Here is an 18,400-nt window from a genome sequence, read left to right on the forward strand (position 1 = left end):
TTTCAGTTGTAAATATTATCTGTGTTCGATTCAAGAAACATTTTAGGGAAAGATGCTTGTGACATTCTAATCTCAGTATTTCTTTTACTCATGTATCCGTGGTTTGTGTTGTACCACGGATCACATACGAGCGTTTGTATTTTTGCGACCTGTAGGTGAAACAGGTAAAAGAGCGAAATTAAATTTTCAAACACAGTAGTCATTGTCAAGTTCTGAGCAAAATTAAACTTCCAGTATGAGAGTGTTGATGGGAACGTACAAAGAATAAGATCTTGACGTTGAAGCAGGATAAAGAGTGAAGGCCAGAGACTATACCAAGATTTATAGATTATCAGTGTTTCATGTTTTCTCTTTTTATTTCACAAACATATGAAAAATATCTGTGTAAAGTCGCAGTGAAAATTTTTCTTGCTTGATAATACGCGGACGGAGACGTATAGGGTTCTGTAATTCTCAAGAGGCTGTGGAAGAGTAACGGTTATTGCGGAATCCCAAGTTTTGAAGAATCTGGACGGTTGAGATTGAATTCATTGCTGTGGTGTGGTGTACTTGTATTACTGGGAGTAACATAATAGGTTGACAGGATGTAGGTTGCATGTGATTAATGCCCATCGTATTTACAAATTGAATTTTGGTCTGAATTTTTGCCAACACAAAGTACATATGAACAGGCCACTTTCAGTAGTAATTCGACAAAGTAATTAAATAAAATGTCACTACGTTGGTTATATATAATAATCATTTGAGAGGTTCATTTTAATTACATGTTTTACACTACATACATATATTTTTATTATATTCCATGGATCTATAGGATAGTCAGATGACAATAGGATGTGGAAAAAGTAATAATAATAATAATACAAATACAATACATATTATAAAGTAATGTTAGGAACTTCTGCCAACATTCCAGCTGATTGCTGATTTCCATAGAAATTTTGTCACAAAATCTGCACAATTGTCAAAGCTTCAAGTGATGTGGTGGAGACAAGAAAATGTTTCTTTACTTTGAGTAAAATTTACAACATGAAGTTAGAGGGTTTTTGGGTATGGCAAGAGGATTGCTGCCAGAAGAGGGGGCACTTACGAATTGGACTAGGTGTGGGCACTACCAACATACTTCCAACTAGCAAGACACAATTTTTTTTAAATCAGTGACCAAGTTCAGTTTCTGCAGACTGTTACGTGGTACACAGCACACAGTTATCATATAAGACACATATGCTAGAGTTTGCTGGCATGTACAAATTTTTCATTTTGCACTGGTAGATGCCACCATAAGCCTGTGTCAGATTCCTCCATGAGGAGTGCCTTTTTCATAATTATACTTTTGTGGCTTCCTGCATTTCCACGTTACTTGATGTAAAGTGGTCCCAGATAAGTTCCATTCTGTATGTCAGTATTGGAGTACAGGTGTTACATTTACCTTGAGCAGAGTCGTGGCTGTTTCAAGTGACAGTTGCTTGTGATTGATGACACTCATGGTTCTAATGGTAATACTGCTCTTGTTCACATGGATATTGAAAACTGTTTCCAGTGTCTGAAGATAAACACGAGTTCACTGTGTGGAGTTCTACATTTTAACATGCCACATGATCATTTTTTATGATCCTGGCTTTCTTCTAATGGGGTTCTCCAGAAGACTTCATAATTGTGTCTTAGGGTAAAGAGTGGCAGCAAGTGATATGAAACTGATCACTTGTCTTCATGTAGTATTAGGGTTTAGAATTTATACACTATATATCAGTCATGGTTTTCCATCTCAAGAGTCAATCTTAATACGTCTTTTAATTTTGTATTGCTGTCCTGCTATGTTTGATAACTACCAAGGTTTATTTTAGTAAGAAATGTTATGCTATATTACAGGTAATGTTACATGCTAATATAAATTAATTTTTGCTTTCTTTATTATTTTTAGAACTTTCGCGTGTTGGAATGGCAGCAGGAACTACGTTACAGGTAACATTTTGTATCATTTTTAAGTAAAGGTTAAATAAAAGTCAGTATACACATTTATGAATGGAGTGAATGTACTTTGAATATGACTTTCATTTCACATTAATGTGGAACTATTCATTCTGTAGTGCAGGGGTTTTCATGAGGAACTGATGGGTACTTAGCTGGTAAATCATTCCCTATGCTTTGTGGAAAGCAAAGGTTCATTACCATTTTTATGCAAGCCTGCATTGGACCTTATCTGAAGCCAATTGAATGTAGTGGGATTTGAAGCACTTGATGACCACTTTATTATGAGCTTATTCAACTCATTTACAGCTATCCTCATAACCTTATTTACAGTGCTACCAATTTCCAGTTTGTTGTAACAGTTGTGTACTGCCAGTATAATGTATAAATAGTTGAAAGCCTTTATGAAGTGAGCTTTCAGGTTCTCATATAGTCTGGTTGAGACTAAAATATGTACATTCTGAATGTAATAAGTGTTAAGAGTAACCTCTATGGTGGTAAGTGTGAAAGTAACAGCCTTTATTAATTTATCAATTGATAAGTGATACTTCTTGATAGTTATAGAATTTATTGACCTTTTCCAAATAGTTTATATGTCTGTTTAGATATCAGCCTTTAATTGTGTTGGCTATCAATTCTTTGTAATAGTCTTTTGTTTGTATCAATCTGAACATCCTCTTCTGCTCTGGTACAAAACCTGTAATAGTGGAAACTACATGGCATATGATAAGTGCAAGTGGTATTTTCACTATGTCTATGAAAGTTAATTGACATAATTCTTTAATTAGGCAATATAACGCTTCTTTCATTGACTTACATTGACCATCAGGAACTGTGAATCGTGTAATAGTTGCTTGAGAACTGTGATCCATTTTGGAATTGGTTAACATATAATTTGCATTGAAAAGCTGCTTTAACTATTGAGAGGTGGCAGGAGAGGTTTCTTTCATGGATTTTTACAAAAACTAAATCAATTCAGAACAGATTGCTTAGTGTTTTTAAGTGAGGTTTCTGGTAAGAATAATAAGTTAAAGAAATGTGAAGGCAAACTAACAAATAACAGAATAATGGTATGGACATGTTTTAAGAGTGAACAAAGACAGAATTACAGTAAAGGTTATGAGCATGAGAGTGAAAAGAAATTGCCCAAGAGGGAGACCAAGTCCAAGTTGGGAACAACTGGTTAGGAAAGAGAGTAGGATGACCATGGGAAGAAATTAAGAATGAGTTGTAGGAAGACAGACAGATGGAGAAGTTTAGTTGTCAGATAACCCACCTAAAGTGGAAATGTCTTAGGAAGAAATACAAGATGTCTCACATGTAGCATTGGAAGGGTTAAATTAAGTTTGTAGTGGAAGTACAATTAGCTAGTTCATCTGACCTATTTTTTTTTATTTAGCCACTAGATGACAAACATGATAATAGGATCAGAACTGTCTTTAAAAAGTTAATTGTGTGTAAGAGGATGTATTTGATTAATTGCTGACAACTTTCAGTTGTTTTAGGCAAAAAGTATACTACTGTTTTAACTACAATCCAACTTGGTTAGATGTGGCAGTGTTGAAATTTTAATAGTGAAAGAACAAGAGTTTCAACCATATACTGTTTTAACTGAACTACCAAGCCACTTGTATATCTGATATGTTGAACTAACGCTGTAATAAAGCGGCATTGTATGTATAACTCTTGTTTACCTAAAAAGATATTCTCTCTTATATGTTAATACCTGTGAGTGGTTATTATTCATCATTGTCCAGTTTAGAAAATGTTTACCAGAGATTCTTTCTTTTTCTTTTTTCTGCAGAAAGCAATTGATCTTGTAACGAAGGCAACAGAGGAAGATACAAAGAAGAATTATGAAGAGGCATTAAGACTGTATGAACATGGTGTAGAATACTTTCTGCATGCAATGAAATGTATGTTGAGACAAATTTGCAGTTTATTAATATAAAGTTTTGAGACAGTCTTAAAATGTACAAGTATTTTTAAGATCCAAAAGAAATTTATGGGACTCAATGTAGATCAGAATTCTGAGATTGATCAGCAGTCAGATATGTGAGTAGAAATGTGTCCACTTTATGAGGCTTCATATTGAGTCCACTGGATGGGATTAATGGTAGCATACTGTAGGAATACCATAAATAGATCAAATGCTTATGCACCCAAGTCCTCCTCCCCCATCCTTTTATGTCTGCATATTTTATAGCCAGCTGAACTGGTTACACTTACTTTTTGGCCAAAGTGATTTCTATAACATCCAGAAAGATAGGTAGAAAAAAAGGCCATGTGATTAATGGATGTTTTAACTTTGGCTGTTCACTATGGTTCTTCTAGATTCCATAATGTTATTTTTTGTGAATCTTTTATCTCTCTAAATCTGCCCACGAAGTACTCTGTCCAGTGGATCCTGGAAGTAAAGTGGCTGCACCATGAAGCTGACTACTCACCACTGTTTACTGTTCAGGTCTAGACCTCCAAGGCCCTGTATGCTTGCATAACATGATGATTATGCACAGAGGCAACTTTAACTGTACTGTGGCATAGTGATTAGGGATTAGGAGGATTTTAAGGCAAAAATCAACCGATCCAAACAAAAATATGGAGGTGTCCTATGTAAATGTTGCAGATGAAGCTCAAGGGGAGAGAGCAAAGGAGAGCATCAGGACCAAGTGTAATCAGTATTTGGATAGAGCAGAGAAATTGAAGGCATACATAACAAAGGGTAAAGGGAAGAAACCACTGAAGGCTGGAGAAAGTGATTCAAAGTAAGTGAAACCTTTTGTTTTAATTATCAGTGTATTAATATTTCTGGATGAAACACTATAATATTTATGTATAAGTTTTGCAGTTGTGCGGGTATTTGGATCCTGGAACAGACAGTCTAACCTGGTCAGCAGAACACAAGATCCTCTGCACAAGTGTTTGTCACTGAAAAAAATTGTTTTTTCTCTCTTATAACTTATTGATTTTTTCCTCCAGGAATAATGACAAAAAGAGTGACAGTGACAGTGACTCTGATGATCCAGAGAAGAAAAAGTTACAGACTAAGCTGGAAGGAGCCATTGTTGTAGAAAAACCCTGCGTGAAGTGGGCGGATGTGGCAGGGCTAGAAGGAGCAAAGGAAGCTTTGAAGGAGGCTGTCATTTTACCCATAAAGTTTCCACACCTCTTCACCGGAAAACGAATACCTTGGAAAGGGATATTACTTTTCGGGGTAAGACTTTAAATATGCTGTCATGGCATGAGGACTTTGTTGTCACTTTTTTCACAACAAACCAGCCCCTGAATGAATACACAGAATCATATGCAGGAGGTACATTATGTAATGCTATCATTGGGTTGATTTGCTATAATCCTATAACATGATGGAGACCATTGAACTTACTCAAACAGTTGAATATCTCATCATGAAGAATTCATTATATACTGTACTTTTCATGAAGAACTCTTTCTACAAACAGCAGTAGAGAGTTGTTTCTTAATGTCATGTTAGCAGTGTTTTCATGGCATGACATATTGTGTACACTTTATTAGATAACACACTTAATGAAATATAACCATCTACTACAAATTTTGATACAAACATGAGTCTGCAGTAAATGAACTTTACAGCCAGTTATGTATGCAAAATAGCAAAGAATTAAATTGGAACATAAATGTTCTCCAGTATGGTATACAGTATTTTTGGTATTGTAGTTTGTTGGCTTTGCTACACATTCTGGCATATTTACATTTCAAATTGCCTGGTGGTGTTCATTGTAGTTTACAAATATCTTTTTTCAGCCCCCAGGAACAGGAAAGTCATTCTTGGCAAAGGCTGTTGCAACAGAGGCAAACAATTCCACATTTTTCTCAGTATCATCATCAGACCTGGTATCCAAGTGGCTTGGAGAATCTGAGAAACTTGTGAGAAACCTCTTTGAATTGGCGAGACAGCACAAACCTAGTATAATCTTCATTGATGAAGTGGATTCACTTTGTTCTTCGCGCTCTGACAATGAGTCTGAATCAGCTAGGAGAATAAAAACTGAGTTTCTGGTTCAGATGCAAGGTACAATATTTTAAATCAGTTGCTTGATATATATATTGTGCACATTCACTGCCCATGCCAGGTACTCTCTGGGCCACCTGTAATTTTGTTACCTAAATGTAAAATATTCTGTATTTGACATTTGAAAGGTTTTATTTAATTTCTTTCTTGATTAGATGTCAATAGCTGATGGCTATATAGAAAGCTGACATGACAAACAAAAATTAATTTAAACTTCAGCAGGATCAATAGAAAGGAAAATTTAAGAGACCAAAAGCTACTTCACTTTTCAGAACAGCATTATGATTAGGAGAGCAGGTGTCTTTACACAAGGGAAAGTGACACGTTTCAAAATGAGCGTTAACATTTTAAACAAATTCTTCTAGATAGATAGCACATGATGTTAATTTGAACAGTATGTGTTTAATACAGCAAAGTGGCTGGTTCAGGCAGGCACTGAACCACTGGGTTGTGAGAGTTTTTGGTAAAAGTGTAGACATCAGAAGGTGTTACTTTGTAAATAACAGATAATCCTTAGTTCTGCAGGTGATTGCATCAGTAAGTAATTCAGAGAAGCGAACTGTAGTAGATGCCACCAAATTGCATGCTTCAAAGTCACAGCAGTCATACAACATTTCAACACAGTGGAGCAAATAAAACAGCTTAGAACTTGCAGCATAGTGAAGCTAACAACACTGTACTGGTGACTTAGAGCCACACAGTGGAGGTGATGAAGTCCTTCAATGACCTTGAAGCATGCAGTTTGGTCATGCCTGCTGTATTACTCATATCATTGATGGGCTTTTATTGATTTATGAAGGGACTTCTTTGCTATTCCTCTCAGGTGTTGGCAATGACAATGATGGAATACTAGTTTTAGGAGCCACTAATATCCCTTGGGTATTAGATGCAGCTATTCGAAGAAGGTTTGAAAAGAGAATTTATATACCGCTTCCTGAAGAGCAAGCCAGACTGGAGATGTTCAAGTTACATTTGGGCAATACTTCACACACACTCACAGAAGATGATCTCAAAAAACTGGCCAAAAACACAGAAGGGTATGTATATTACTCGAGAATAAAGTAGTATAATTTGTACAAGTACCAAAGGCACATCAGAGAGAGTTGGCCTGTATTAATTTTCCATAACTCCTACTTGAAGCTCAAAATGAATTTCAGATTTCTCAAAAATAACTCATCATACAAAGAAATGGTACTTTATAAAGTATACCTCTAATTATAAAGTTACCTTAATTTGAAACAATTTTTGAATATGTACATTTGATGAAATTCAAGAAAAATTGTTTATGCCTCTTGGCATTGTAATGTACGAGGTGCGATCGCAAAGTTTCCAGACTGCGCATATAAAAACCCGTACACTTATCTCAGGTATTAAATTCATCCATCACCCTCGAAGTAGTTCCCCTGGGAGTGAACACAACGATCCCAGCGCCGCTGCCAAGCCTGGAAGCATCCCTGGAAATCTTTCTTTGTCAGCCTGTCAAGCACCATCTGCGATTCTGCCTGAATCTCTTCTATCGTCTCAAATCTCCTTCCCTTTAGCTGAATTTTCATCTTTGGGAAGAGGAAGAAGTCACACGGAGCTAAGGAGGGTGCGGGATGATGGCCATGGTGTTTGAGGCCAAAAACTGCCGAACTTTAAGGGTGGTGTGCGCTGGCGCGTTGTCATGATGCAGCAGCCAGTTATGGTTGCGCCACTTTGACGGCCGCTTCCGTCCTTTAGAATCAGCTGACAGGTCCCATAGCCTATCCAACAATGTCGCACAAGTCGTTGATGGTACGACGTCGATCTTCGTGAATGGCCTGCCGAATCTTCGTAACATTTTCAGGCGTTGTTGTTGAAGATGGTCGTCCAGAACACTCGTCATCATCGACAGAGGTTCGGCCATTTTTAAAACGTGAATGCCACACAAAAGTTTGTGCACGACCCATTTTGGACTCCCCAAATGCTTGCTTTAGCATTTCATAGGTTTCTGTAGCCGTTTTGGCGAGTCTTTGGCAAGAGATTCAGGCAGAATCGCAGATGGTGCTTGACAGGCTGACAAAGAAAGATTTCCAGGGATGCTTCCAGGCTTGGCAGCGGCGCTGGGATCGTTGTGTTCACTCCCAGGGGAACTACTTCGAGGGTGATGGAAGAATTTAATACCTGAGATAAGTGTACGGGTTTTTATACGCGCAGTCTGGAAACTTTCCGATTGCACCTCGTATGTAATGGACCATAATGAAGTTCGCCGATCAGCTATAAACCACCATACCATATTTAATAATAATTAACTTTGTTAGAAAATGAAACAAGGAGATGGACAGACATACTACTCTTTGTAACTTTCTGTGGAAGCAATTCCAGACCACTGTTCACTGAACATTTCTTACTCGGGTTTGATACTAAGCTCCCTTCTTGTGTGGCACTCCTAGACACAGGCTGTTTATTGAGGCTGTTCAAAGCAAGAGTTGAAATGCTGTGGGAATACAATGTTTATTTAATTCATTTTTAGAGAATTTTATGACCATTGAGGCATGGAAATTGCTTTTCTGGTTTGCCACCTTTTTGTTAGATGTAATAATTCTCATTTGTTTCAGTACAGACAAGTAACATAAATATTAGGGCCTGAAAGAATATTTTAGCAATTTCAATTGGTCCATTAGGTTCAGACACCCAATAGATTGTCTGGAAGAGGATGTAAGTCTGGGTGAAAGATAACATTTTTAATTAAATTAACTTCCCTGCATGCATGGCAATGCAATCTTACAACCTTTTCAAAGGCTTGCTGATAATTTCAAAAGAATGTGCAATATTGATCAGTGCATGAAATTCCTTGTGTTAAGCAGTTATTAAAACAAATTGATAACAAAATAACTTGGTAGTTAGTGCTTCAAAATCAATGCTGCTGTGAAATAGATAACTGAAAATTTGGTTTGTGGTCCATTTGTTACTGGATTTTATTTGCTGTGCTAACTGACCACTCTGTTCCATCTTCTACTAATGTCAGGGTCTGGAATGATTGGAGGTTTATGAGCTCAACTGAATGGTCAAGGTCAAATGAATCACTACACCAACAACAGGTTCTGTGCTTGTGGTTGTATGAGCTTTCAACATTAGGCAATTCATGAAGCAAACAAATACTCTCTAGGTATTGTTTGGCCACTGCCGTGATTTCAGAACCAGATATTTGTACCTGTTAGAAATCCACTGTACACACTTATATCTTTTTGTCACAGGTATTCTGGTGCTGATATCAGTATTGTTGTACGAGATGCGTTGATGCAGCCTGTAAGAAAAGTTCAAACAGCTACTCACTTTCGGTGTGTCAGGGGACCATCCCATGCAGATCCGAGTGTCACTGTGAATGACCTCCTTACACCATGCTCACCAGGATGCCCTGGGGCTATTGAAATGACATGGGTAAATGTGGAAGGTGATAAGCTGTTTGAGCCACCAGTCACAATGGTGAGTGTATCTGGTGTTTACAGCTTCAGTGTTGGAGTACTGGTAAATGACACAACAGATGTCAGGAGGGGAGGGGGATTGAAACTGAATGATTGCATCAGTTACTGATCTATGTTGATTTTAATTTAATAAAAAACTTAAATATGAAAATGTTATTAGAAGCTTGTAAAGAAACAAGCTAGAGACACCACCAGAAAATAGAACAAAATCATAATATAAAAATAGCTCATCACAGGAGCCAGTCACAACAAAAGTGGTACAAAACCTTGGAAATTCAAATGAAATTATATATTTTGTGTGAAATAAAACAATTGGAATGGTAGGGAAATTAACTGGGCTAAAAATAATCTTGAAGTCAAAAATGAATACAAAGTAGGATTTGAGGTTTTCACAGCAATGAGTTTGAAGATGGCTGTCTTCTGGGTTGCTGCGACATATAGTCTGGTAGAAGGTTACTGACATTTCAGTTGGTAAACTGCTACCGGACTATGTGGCGCAGCAACCCAGAAGACAGCCATCTTCATAAATACAAGACTTGATGTAACTGGAAATCCTGCTAACAAACTGAAGTAATATTCATGATGCTACAAAAGGCAAATTATTTACAGAAATGCTTGCTACTGTTCAGTATAGATTCAGTTATCTTCCCATTTTCCTTATAAAGATGTACCTAAAAGCATAATTTAACCTGTTTTTTTCATGTGTGAAACTTGGACTTACCGTATAATAAGAATATAGATTGAGTGTGGTTGAGAACGAAGTCCTGAGGATGTAATTTGGAGCTAGGAGAGATGAAGTGACAAAGGATTGGAGAAAAGTACATAATCAGAGATTCATACTTCATACTCTTCATGTACTGTTAAGGTTATTAAATTAAGAAATGCAAGGTGGTTGTCACATATAGCATGCATGAGGGGATTAAGAGAATTAGGGTGCGAGTGTATGGATTGGATTCAGGTGGCGCATTGCAGGATCCATTTATGGTCCTTGTAGCACAGTCCTTGAGAAGGTAATAAATAGTCTCTTAACTAGTCAAGAAGTTCCTCACAAGCTGGTATATGGAACTCACAAATTTATTACTATGTTCATAAGAGGTTGCCACTGGACTCTGAGTCAGTTGAATCCAGTTCAAATCCTCATATCCCATTTCATGAAGAGCCATATTAATATTGTCCTCCCATCTATCTGTATGCCTCCCAAATTCTCTTCCCTTCTAATTACCCTACCATCTCCTGTGTATGGTACATATCCTACCCATCTCATCCTCCTTGGTTTGATCACCCTAATAATACACAACAAAGAGTAATGTTGCACTGTTCCCATAAAAACAGTGGTATGTTCTGACTGTTGGACAGACCATAGCAAGTCCTATTACTATAGTGCTTCCCTAACATAGTTTTCCTTTGTTAACAGAGTGACATGATGCGGTCGCTTGTCACATCAAAACCTACAGTCAATGATGAAGACATGGCAAAACTAGACAAATTTACAAAAGATTTTGGTCAAGAGGGATGACTTCGATACAAGTACCATTTTCTCTTGTATGACACCCTAACTTTGAATAACACTCAGTTCCTTTCTGCAAACTTTCACATTGCTTCCAAGACAGTGGGGCTGATCCATGTGGCATGTGTTTAATTAGTGGATAATATGTGTATGCTGTTTTCTTCACATTATTGAATTAGAATGTGTGAAACATTATGATCAATTGCAAAAGAATGGAAACATGTAAATAATATTAATTGTTGACCACTTTCTTGTAATTTACCTAAATTTGTATTCCATTATGTTTCATTAATGCTGGGAAATTACAACAATTTCATACATAAGGTATACATATTACATAATACTTGGTAATGTAAAGACAGTGTTAGAAGATTGAGGTAGTAAAATTTCAATATATTATATACATATGAAGATTCTATTAAAATTTTTATTGTGACAACTTCTTGTTTGAGTGCTGTTTTATATATAGTACCGTGCCACAGATTATTGTTTGACTACAGATTACAGCTTAAATGGTATGGTAAACAAACATTATACAGGGCAAGTCTAAATGATGTTCCCGATTTGAAAGACATGCTACTCACATTTAATGAAATTCAGATGCACAAAATTGATGCCGATGGAAAGAGAGAAACTCCAAGTTTTGTTTCAGTACATCACAGGTGTTCAATATGAACCCCCTTGGTAACTCGGCACACATCCAGCCTGTAGTCGGAGTTCCTCTCAGACACGTTGCAGCATATCATGATCGATTGCTGCAATGGCTGCTGTGATATGCGCTCGCAGATCAAGCAAGGTCTGTGGTAAGGGTAGCACGAATACTCTATCTTTGACGAACCCCCACAGAAAAAAATCACAGGGCGTCAGGTCCGGTGAACGTGGAAATACAGGACACAATAGGCTCCCCTGTCTTCGATGGCAGCCATTTTCTCTCATATCGCCCCTGGCGGCGAAAATTGTTACTACGCGGCTGCGAAGTATACCAACATAAACTTGGAGAGTTTCTCTTTCCATCGGTACTAATTTTGTGCATCTGAATTTCATTAAATGTGAGTAACGTGTTTCAAATCGGGAACATCATTTAGACTTGCCCTGCAACCAGCTTGCTAGGAATTTCTCATGCATCAAGAAGAATGTTATTGTAACATTTTGCGAAACAGAATAGGTCAAAGTTTAGTGCAACATCATTTCCAGAAAAAATTAACACGAGTGCTTTACATTTGAATTAGTTATAAAACAGTCGACAATTAAAGGTCATGTATGTACAGTATTCTGTTTTTGTATATACAGTAAACAATAAAGAGTTTTGTCTTAGTGAAACAAAAGTGAAGTGGATGAACTCTGCTGTGATCCCTCACACCATATAATTACAGTGCAGTATGTCACTAATATTCCATGTTCTGTGATTTATAATTCTGAATGGGCTGAAGAGGATACTGTACTAGATACTATGTAAACTGATGTAGAGAAAATTGTGGTTGACCCTCGTGGCACTGATTTGTTGTAAATGAAGAAATAGTGCTGCTGGGAATGTTATATATAGCAATTACTGTTTTGCATTGATTGACAAGTAACAAGACACCTCCACTCCTTTTCCTGCTGCAAAAAGAGTGAAATTTTGAAGGTCAGGCTTCTTGCAGTGTGTAACAGTCAGTCACAGAATGTTGCCCAGTAGTCTACTGGTTAAGTTACTTGGTGTACCACTTCATGCTACCTATAGTGAATCCTTGAATATTGACACACATCTGGTTTATAAGCAGAAGTTTTAGAAGGTGCATAAGCTTAATATGATATTCAAGGTTCTAGAATTTAAATGTCATTAAGGTTCAACCATAGAGTGGGGATTGTACATCTTATCACTGCTATTCATAAAGAACATTCATTCTCTTCATTAAAGCTCTTACACTCAAGCAATTACAGAGTATTTTCAGGTCCAGAGACAAAGTGAGTACCTTGGAAAGAAGCTCAAAGACAGAAGTTACATATGTGTCCTTGTCTCCTGTCATATTCAGACCAGAAACACTGACCACAGTATGGTAATGACTGGTTATGTGGTTATTACTGTCTTGTAAATGAGACGTGGTGTGATATCCTACTTAATCTTTATTGTCCATGTGTCACAACATGCATAGTCCAGCTGGCTCTGTTGCATTAACACACCACTAAACCATTAACCAACAGGTTTAAATCTGACTGGCAGCCCTTTAGTACATGGTTTTTAAGCCCATATACTTGTATGATAAATTTTCAAACAAATTTTGGGGTTATTATTAACTTTTCCAGTTTCAACATACACATTTAATTTGTTTCTAGGCATTTCTAGTTCCATTGTGGTAGGCAGTGATACCAGCTGCTAAAGTGTTATGTGTACCAGAGTTGGTATGGAGTCTATAGGATTATAACAGGCAAAATGCTTGTTCATACTTACCTACATTCACATTACAGAAACAGCATTTTTGCAACTTTTTACTCTGAACACACCTAAAAATGGCAGTAAAACTAGTACTTATTGAGGAATCTTCCTCTTATCAGCTTCATACAAAATGAAATAAATGATCTTCTCCTAAGATTTAACTCTGTAATTACTGAATAGTTATATTTGATTTTGATGTAGTAGATCAACTGATCAGGCATTATGCAAGGTGGTGATAAAGATGATGGCCAGCTGGAGATGCCAGTTAACTCTGGCTCATGGTATAGGCACTGAATTTGTGGCTTTCTCTTAGGTAAAGACTGAAGACAACATAAACAGTATGTGTATTAGAATAATGATGCAATTTTTAAACTCCAAGAGCCAAAGTGGCCATCATTTTGTCACTAATTCAATTTTCAAAAATTATCAGAAGACATTATCTTAAAAACTATATTCACCCACATATGTACATCTGGAAAAGGTCACGACAAGGTATGTCATTTAAGAATTGAGAGGGAATAAGTTACTACAGTGTTATGTGTATGTACAATTACTATATTTACACTACCCAGCTCAAGCACTCATGGAGGGCAATGCCGTAAGTACTCTGAGTCAAAGTATACAACTGTAATAGTTATATCATCCCTGAATACTCTGACTAACTCCTGTGGTATCGACAACAAATGAGAAAGTTTTACATGATCAATACCATACTCAGTGCCACCCAAGGCATTCCTCATTAAGTGCGTTGCTGCATTCCTGTCAGTAGGTTTCATCTTCAGCCCCTCCTTACGCTGAAGCAGCATCTTATTGATGTCAGAAATGTGCATGCCCTTGCGAGGGAGTCTGAATGGGTTGAGTGTTACTTTACCACTCATATGTTCTCCTACCAGCCGTACCACTTGCAAGGGTGACACAAGGTCCCACAGCCCATCTGATGCTATCACTAAAAACTTGTCCCTAGGAGTAAGCCGATGGTATGTTACATCAGGACATGCTGTGAGGTATGGTGGTGTGTAGTAATTTGGAGGAATTACAGTCTCTCCATAATATGGGAGTACAGCATTGCTCAATGTGCTTTTGCTCCACTTGTATTTGACATCTCCAAGTGCTCTAAGAGGGGCCAACTGTCCCAGGAGTCGTTCCATTTTAATTATAGTGTCTCTTTCATTGTTTGGATGCTCTCTGAGAATTCTTTCAACTTCCTCATGATTGTCTGTATTGTGTTCTGTCGTCAGTTTCTTCGCAGTCCATGTGCTGACATCACTGAGCATTCCAAGCACACACTGACAGTCCCCTATGCTAGCTACATGCAAGTGGGGTCCATCAATATGTGCAACACATGCTACTGCACCTGACATGGCTATGGACAAGGTCTTCATATTTACTTTTCCATCATTCTTACATAAAGCCTCATTAGATATGTCGTCATCCAGCCGAAGAAATGCTTTTTCCATTGCTTCTTTCATATGGAAATCTCTTTGATTTCCCTTAATTTGAGACAATTCTTTAACAAATATTTTGAAACTTGCTTCATACAAAATCTTAAGTTCATCTACTAATTCTACCTTGTCATTATAAACATTAAGAAGTTCCATAGTCTCATTATTTTCCAAAGCATTGAGATATTTATGAAGAATATCTGGTGGAAGCAAACAGACAGTGATGTAGTGGAAAAGTCTCTTTGCAATTACTTGGGCACATGATGCCCCTCCATGTCCATCAAACACTCCCAGCAATAGGCCTGTTGACAAACAGAGGAGAGAATATTAATGTGGCCTTAGTTATAATCTGTATAGCATACCGGCATACAAAATGAAATGCTCTGTGACTGATAAAACCATCATCTATACAGTGACATGTTTCCTTCTCCATAGGCAATCAGATTATAGGTACAGTAATATATCCATGGATTATTAATGTGTCTGGGCACAACTTGTGTTGACCTCAGGTCAAGGACATGAGATAGGATCTTTGGACATTCATTCTGATGTCAAAGAATATTAACAAATGCTATAATTTGGCTGGTGTTTAATATTGGTATTCATATACACAAAATCCTTTCATACAGTAGTTGTAAGTATATGTGGTGATTATATTCTAAATCTTTCCAAAGGTTTAAAAAAACTGATGGCACTAATAAAATAATTACTTTATGATCCACATATTTGTTCTATACAACAAATATTTACAACAAACTACAAATCAATAAATATTATCTGCTGAAAGGAGATATCATATACTGTAGTGTGACACTGCTGACTTTAAATGAGCTTACCGTTCGTTAACAGACATTGTGCCTCAGTCCTTGTGTCTTCAATGGGGTTGTTGGATGAAAGTTGATTTGAATCATAGGACTTGACAGAGCCAGTTGTGGTAAACTCCTGTGTATGCTCATTGGCACGAAGAAAGCTGGTCACCTACCACATAAAAATACACATATTGGCAACTGACAACAAACTATAGGATTAATTATATTACCTCCATGGCACAGTGTCATTTAAAAGCTGATAGTCACTCAGCTAATATTCCCCACAGAATTATAATACTGTGTTTAAAACATGTCACTGGACATATCCTGAACTTGATGAATCTATTCTACATCCTCAGAACCATTTCTTTAAGATCTATTTTAATATTATCCACCCATCTATTCCTATGTCATCCAAGTGACTCTTCCCCTTCATATTTTCTGATTTAAATGTTCAGTGCACAGATTCAATTACAAATTTCAATATCATACAACATTTAATGTTTATGGGAATGAAACCAAATGGGAAACATACATAAATGGCAAAAAACAATTAAAATGAATACAAGAAAAATTAGGATGCAAATATGTTAATATCAGAGTGCCAAAACAACAAGGAAATGCTTGTTGAACCGAATAACTATAAAGAACTATAATGCATCATGGAGTTAGGTAAGTTACTGGGATTATGTAATATCTAAAGACTGATTGGTAGCATGATTAGTCTGCAAAACTGACATTGGAGGACAGTGTCACTGCCTTTTTATAGTTCCACATAACTTTGAAGGAGGAGATAGGGCAGCTCAGTCAGTATAGTGACTAGGTTATGGGATGCACATCTGGGATTTGAGTCCTAGCAGTCATTCTCAATGCCACAATGTCCAGACCAGCTAAAAGGCCCATCTAACCTCATATTCAATGGGAACTGGGCTTCTTTCTTCAGGGAGGTAAAGCAGATCACATTTGAAGCTAACTATTCACCTCCATCTAGAGCCAAAGTTAAGAATGAATGGAGTTGTAGCCCCACTCCCATATACATCTGTATATCACAGTACCAGGGACAACTTTACCTTTGCCTTACAACTTGAAGGGTCAGGGGAAACAAAATATGAGTCAGGTTGGCCAACATTCAACTGTATAAATGCTTTGTGATCTGATAGTTCTATATGAGGTTTATGATAGATAACATTGTGATCAAGCAAATTTCCTGGAATTTTCCTATTTTTTCATCACATCAATAATAAATCTAAACATTATTTACTCATGATAACCAGTACCATCAAAGCGTAATTGCAGCTGCTGCTACATCTTTAAATAATCTAGTACATGTATTAATTAACTGATGCATGGAGAACTACTCTTACCTCTTGGGGCGAAAGTCGGGGTGTGCCAGCCAAGTTCTTGGATGTGTACAATGTGCGGTAGTTTTGATGATACTGTTCATATATCCTTTGTTCTTTTTGTTGAATCACATTCTTGTTTAAAACGCAGATAGGCCTAGCTCTTTTATGATACTCTGCTGAACGCACAGTACATTTACCAAAGCATTTGTTCGCGACCAGCTGTTGGGCTCTGCAACCTATTGCCATTTCTTGCTGCAAGAGATCGGTCGAGACTATCAGCGGTATATGAACTTATTTAAGCTGATCTTTTAATTTTCGCCACTCAAGCGGACCAAGTATGAATAAATCAGTGCTAGGACTTGAACAGCAGTGTCCTCATGGCCCTTTAATCAAAGTCCACTTCGCACCGAAAACTCATCAATGTACAAGTGTAAGGGCTAAAGTAATACTTTTTTCGAGTATCTGTCTGTGCGAAATGCGGAATAAATGACCAATGTATTAGCCTATTCATATGATTTTAATACGATATGTATTTATTGCGCATTTGTGACATTCATTTTAAACAGGATAGCAACAGATGGCGCAAAATGTGGAAAATTCCAATGTTCCCGACTCCACACATTAACTCAAATTGATCGTGACGTTGTTATCTTCTGTGACCATGACCTACACTAAAATCATGGATACTGAAACCCTGAACCACCGAACCCTACATAGATATATCTTTATCTTGTGATTATCTGAGTTTATTTGAAAAGTGTCAATGTTGACCACTACAAATGATAATGATGAGAGAAAGAATTAATTGGCTAACGGAAAAATATTAAAGTTTAAAAAAATTTCCCTATATAAGGTTTTCCTTTTAGTGCCTGCCATTATTGTAATGATTTTCTTTCAGATGTAAAATGCTTTCTTGCTGTCTGTTGAGTTTTCCCAGAAAATAATTCCAATGGATTTGTGCCCTGGTTTCTGGATTCCGATCTTAAGATTTATTGGCCGAATCAATTTTTTTTAAATATATTTATGTTATATTTTTACAGGCCTTCATAGAGTTGCCTGAACAAGGTTATGTGTATTTCAGGTCATGTCTCCTGTTGCGGTCTTGAATGTTCGGTCTCATCATCGAACGTTCTGTTGTTCATATTCCCCTAGGTCGATAGATTTCTTGTTGTATATGATTCACGACTGAATAAATTTTAAGTTCTTTCATAATGTTCTCATGTTTATGATCCCATATTGTGTATCATATACATTTTCTGTAGGAGGGACATTTGAAACCTAGAAAATTTAAAAACGGTGTGGCCACCCTGAATATTGGTGTAGGTGTATAAGAGGAGGCACGTACAAAACATGATTAAGCATATACAAGTTCATGGAATAGAATTTCCAAAAATATAGTATAACAATATATTTCACACACA

At 37.0% G+C, this 18,400-nt stretch overlaps 2 protein-coding genes across 6 annotated transcripts; one reads left to right on the top strand and one right to left on the bottom strand.

The window, feature by feature from the left end:
• The first annotated feature begins 34 nt into the window (after window positions 1-34).
• On the top strand, window positions 35-11,411 carry Vps4 (vacuolar protein sorting 4). Of its 5 annotated transcripts, none has more exons than XM_022087151.2 (9): window positions 35-164; window positions 1,922-1,962; window positions 3,773-3,884; window positions 4,595-4,733; window positions 4,948-5,182; window positions 5,752-6,019; window positions 6,843-7,056; window positions 9,238-9,466; window positions 10,880-11,411. In XM_022087151.2, exons 2-9 carry the CDS (start codon window positions 1,939-1,941, stop codon window positions 10,979-10,981), a joined length of 1,323 nt encoding a protein of 440 aa, XP_021942843.1. In that variant the 5' UTR covers window positions 35-164; window positions 1,922-1,938; the 3' UTR covers window positions 10,982-11,411. The 5 variants fall into 5 exon arrangements, with proteins under 5 accessions (XP_021942843.1, XP_021942841.1, XP_087202716.1 ...); XM_022087149.2 differs by lacking the exon at window positions 35-164 and adding an exon at window positions 195-586; XM_087346590.1 differs by lacking the exon at window positions 35-164 and adding an exon at window positions 195-540.
• Window positions 11,412-13,821: 2,410 nt separating this feature from the next.
• On the bottom strand, window positions 13,822-17,620 carry Pdp (pyruvate dehydrogenase [acetyl-transferring]-phosphatase 1-like protein, mitochondrial). The gene is made up of 3 exons (XM_022087148.2): window positions 17,001-17,620; window positions 15,664-15,805; window positions 13,822-15,129 (listed from the first exon to the last, which is right to left on the bottom strand). Exons 1-3 carry the CDS (start codon window positions 17,223-17,225, stop codon window positions 13,967-13,969), a joined length of 1,530 nt encoding a protein of 509 aa, XP_021942840.1. The 5' UTR covers window positions 17,226-17,620; the 3' UTR covers window positions 13,822-13,966.
• Between the last annotated feature and the right edge of the window lie 780 nt (window positions 17,621-18,400).

This window comes from Zootermopsis nevadensis, unplaced genomic scaffold (genome assembly GCF_977971745.1).
Source record: "Zootermopsis nevadensis isolate Lab colony 2312 unplaced genomic scaffold, Znev_1.0 Znev_ptg000010l, whole genome shotgun sequence".
Classification (NCBI taxonomy): Eukaryota; Metazoa; Arthropoda; class Insecta; order Blattodea; family Termopsidae; genus Zootermopsis; species Zootermopsis nevadensis.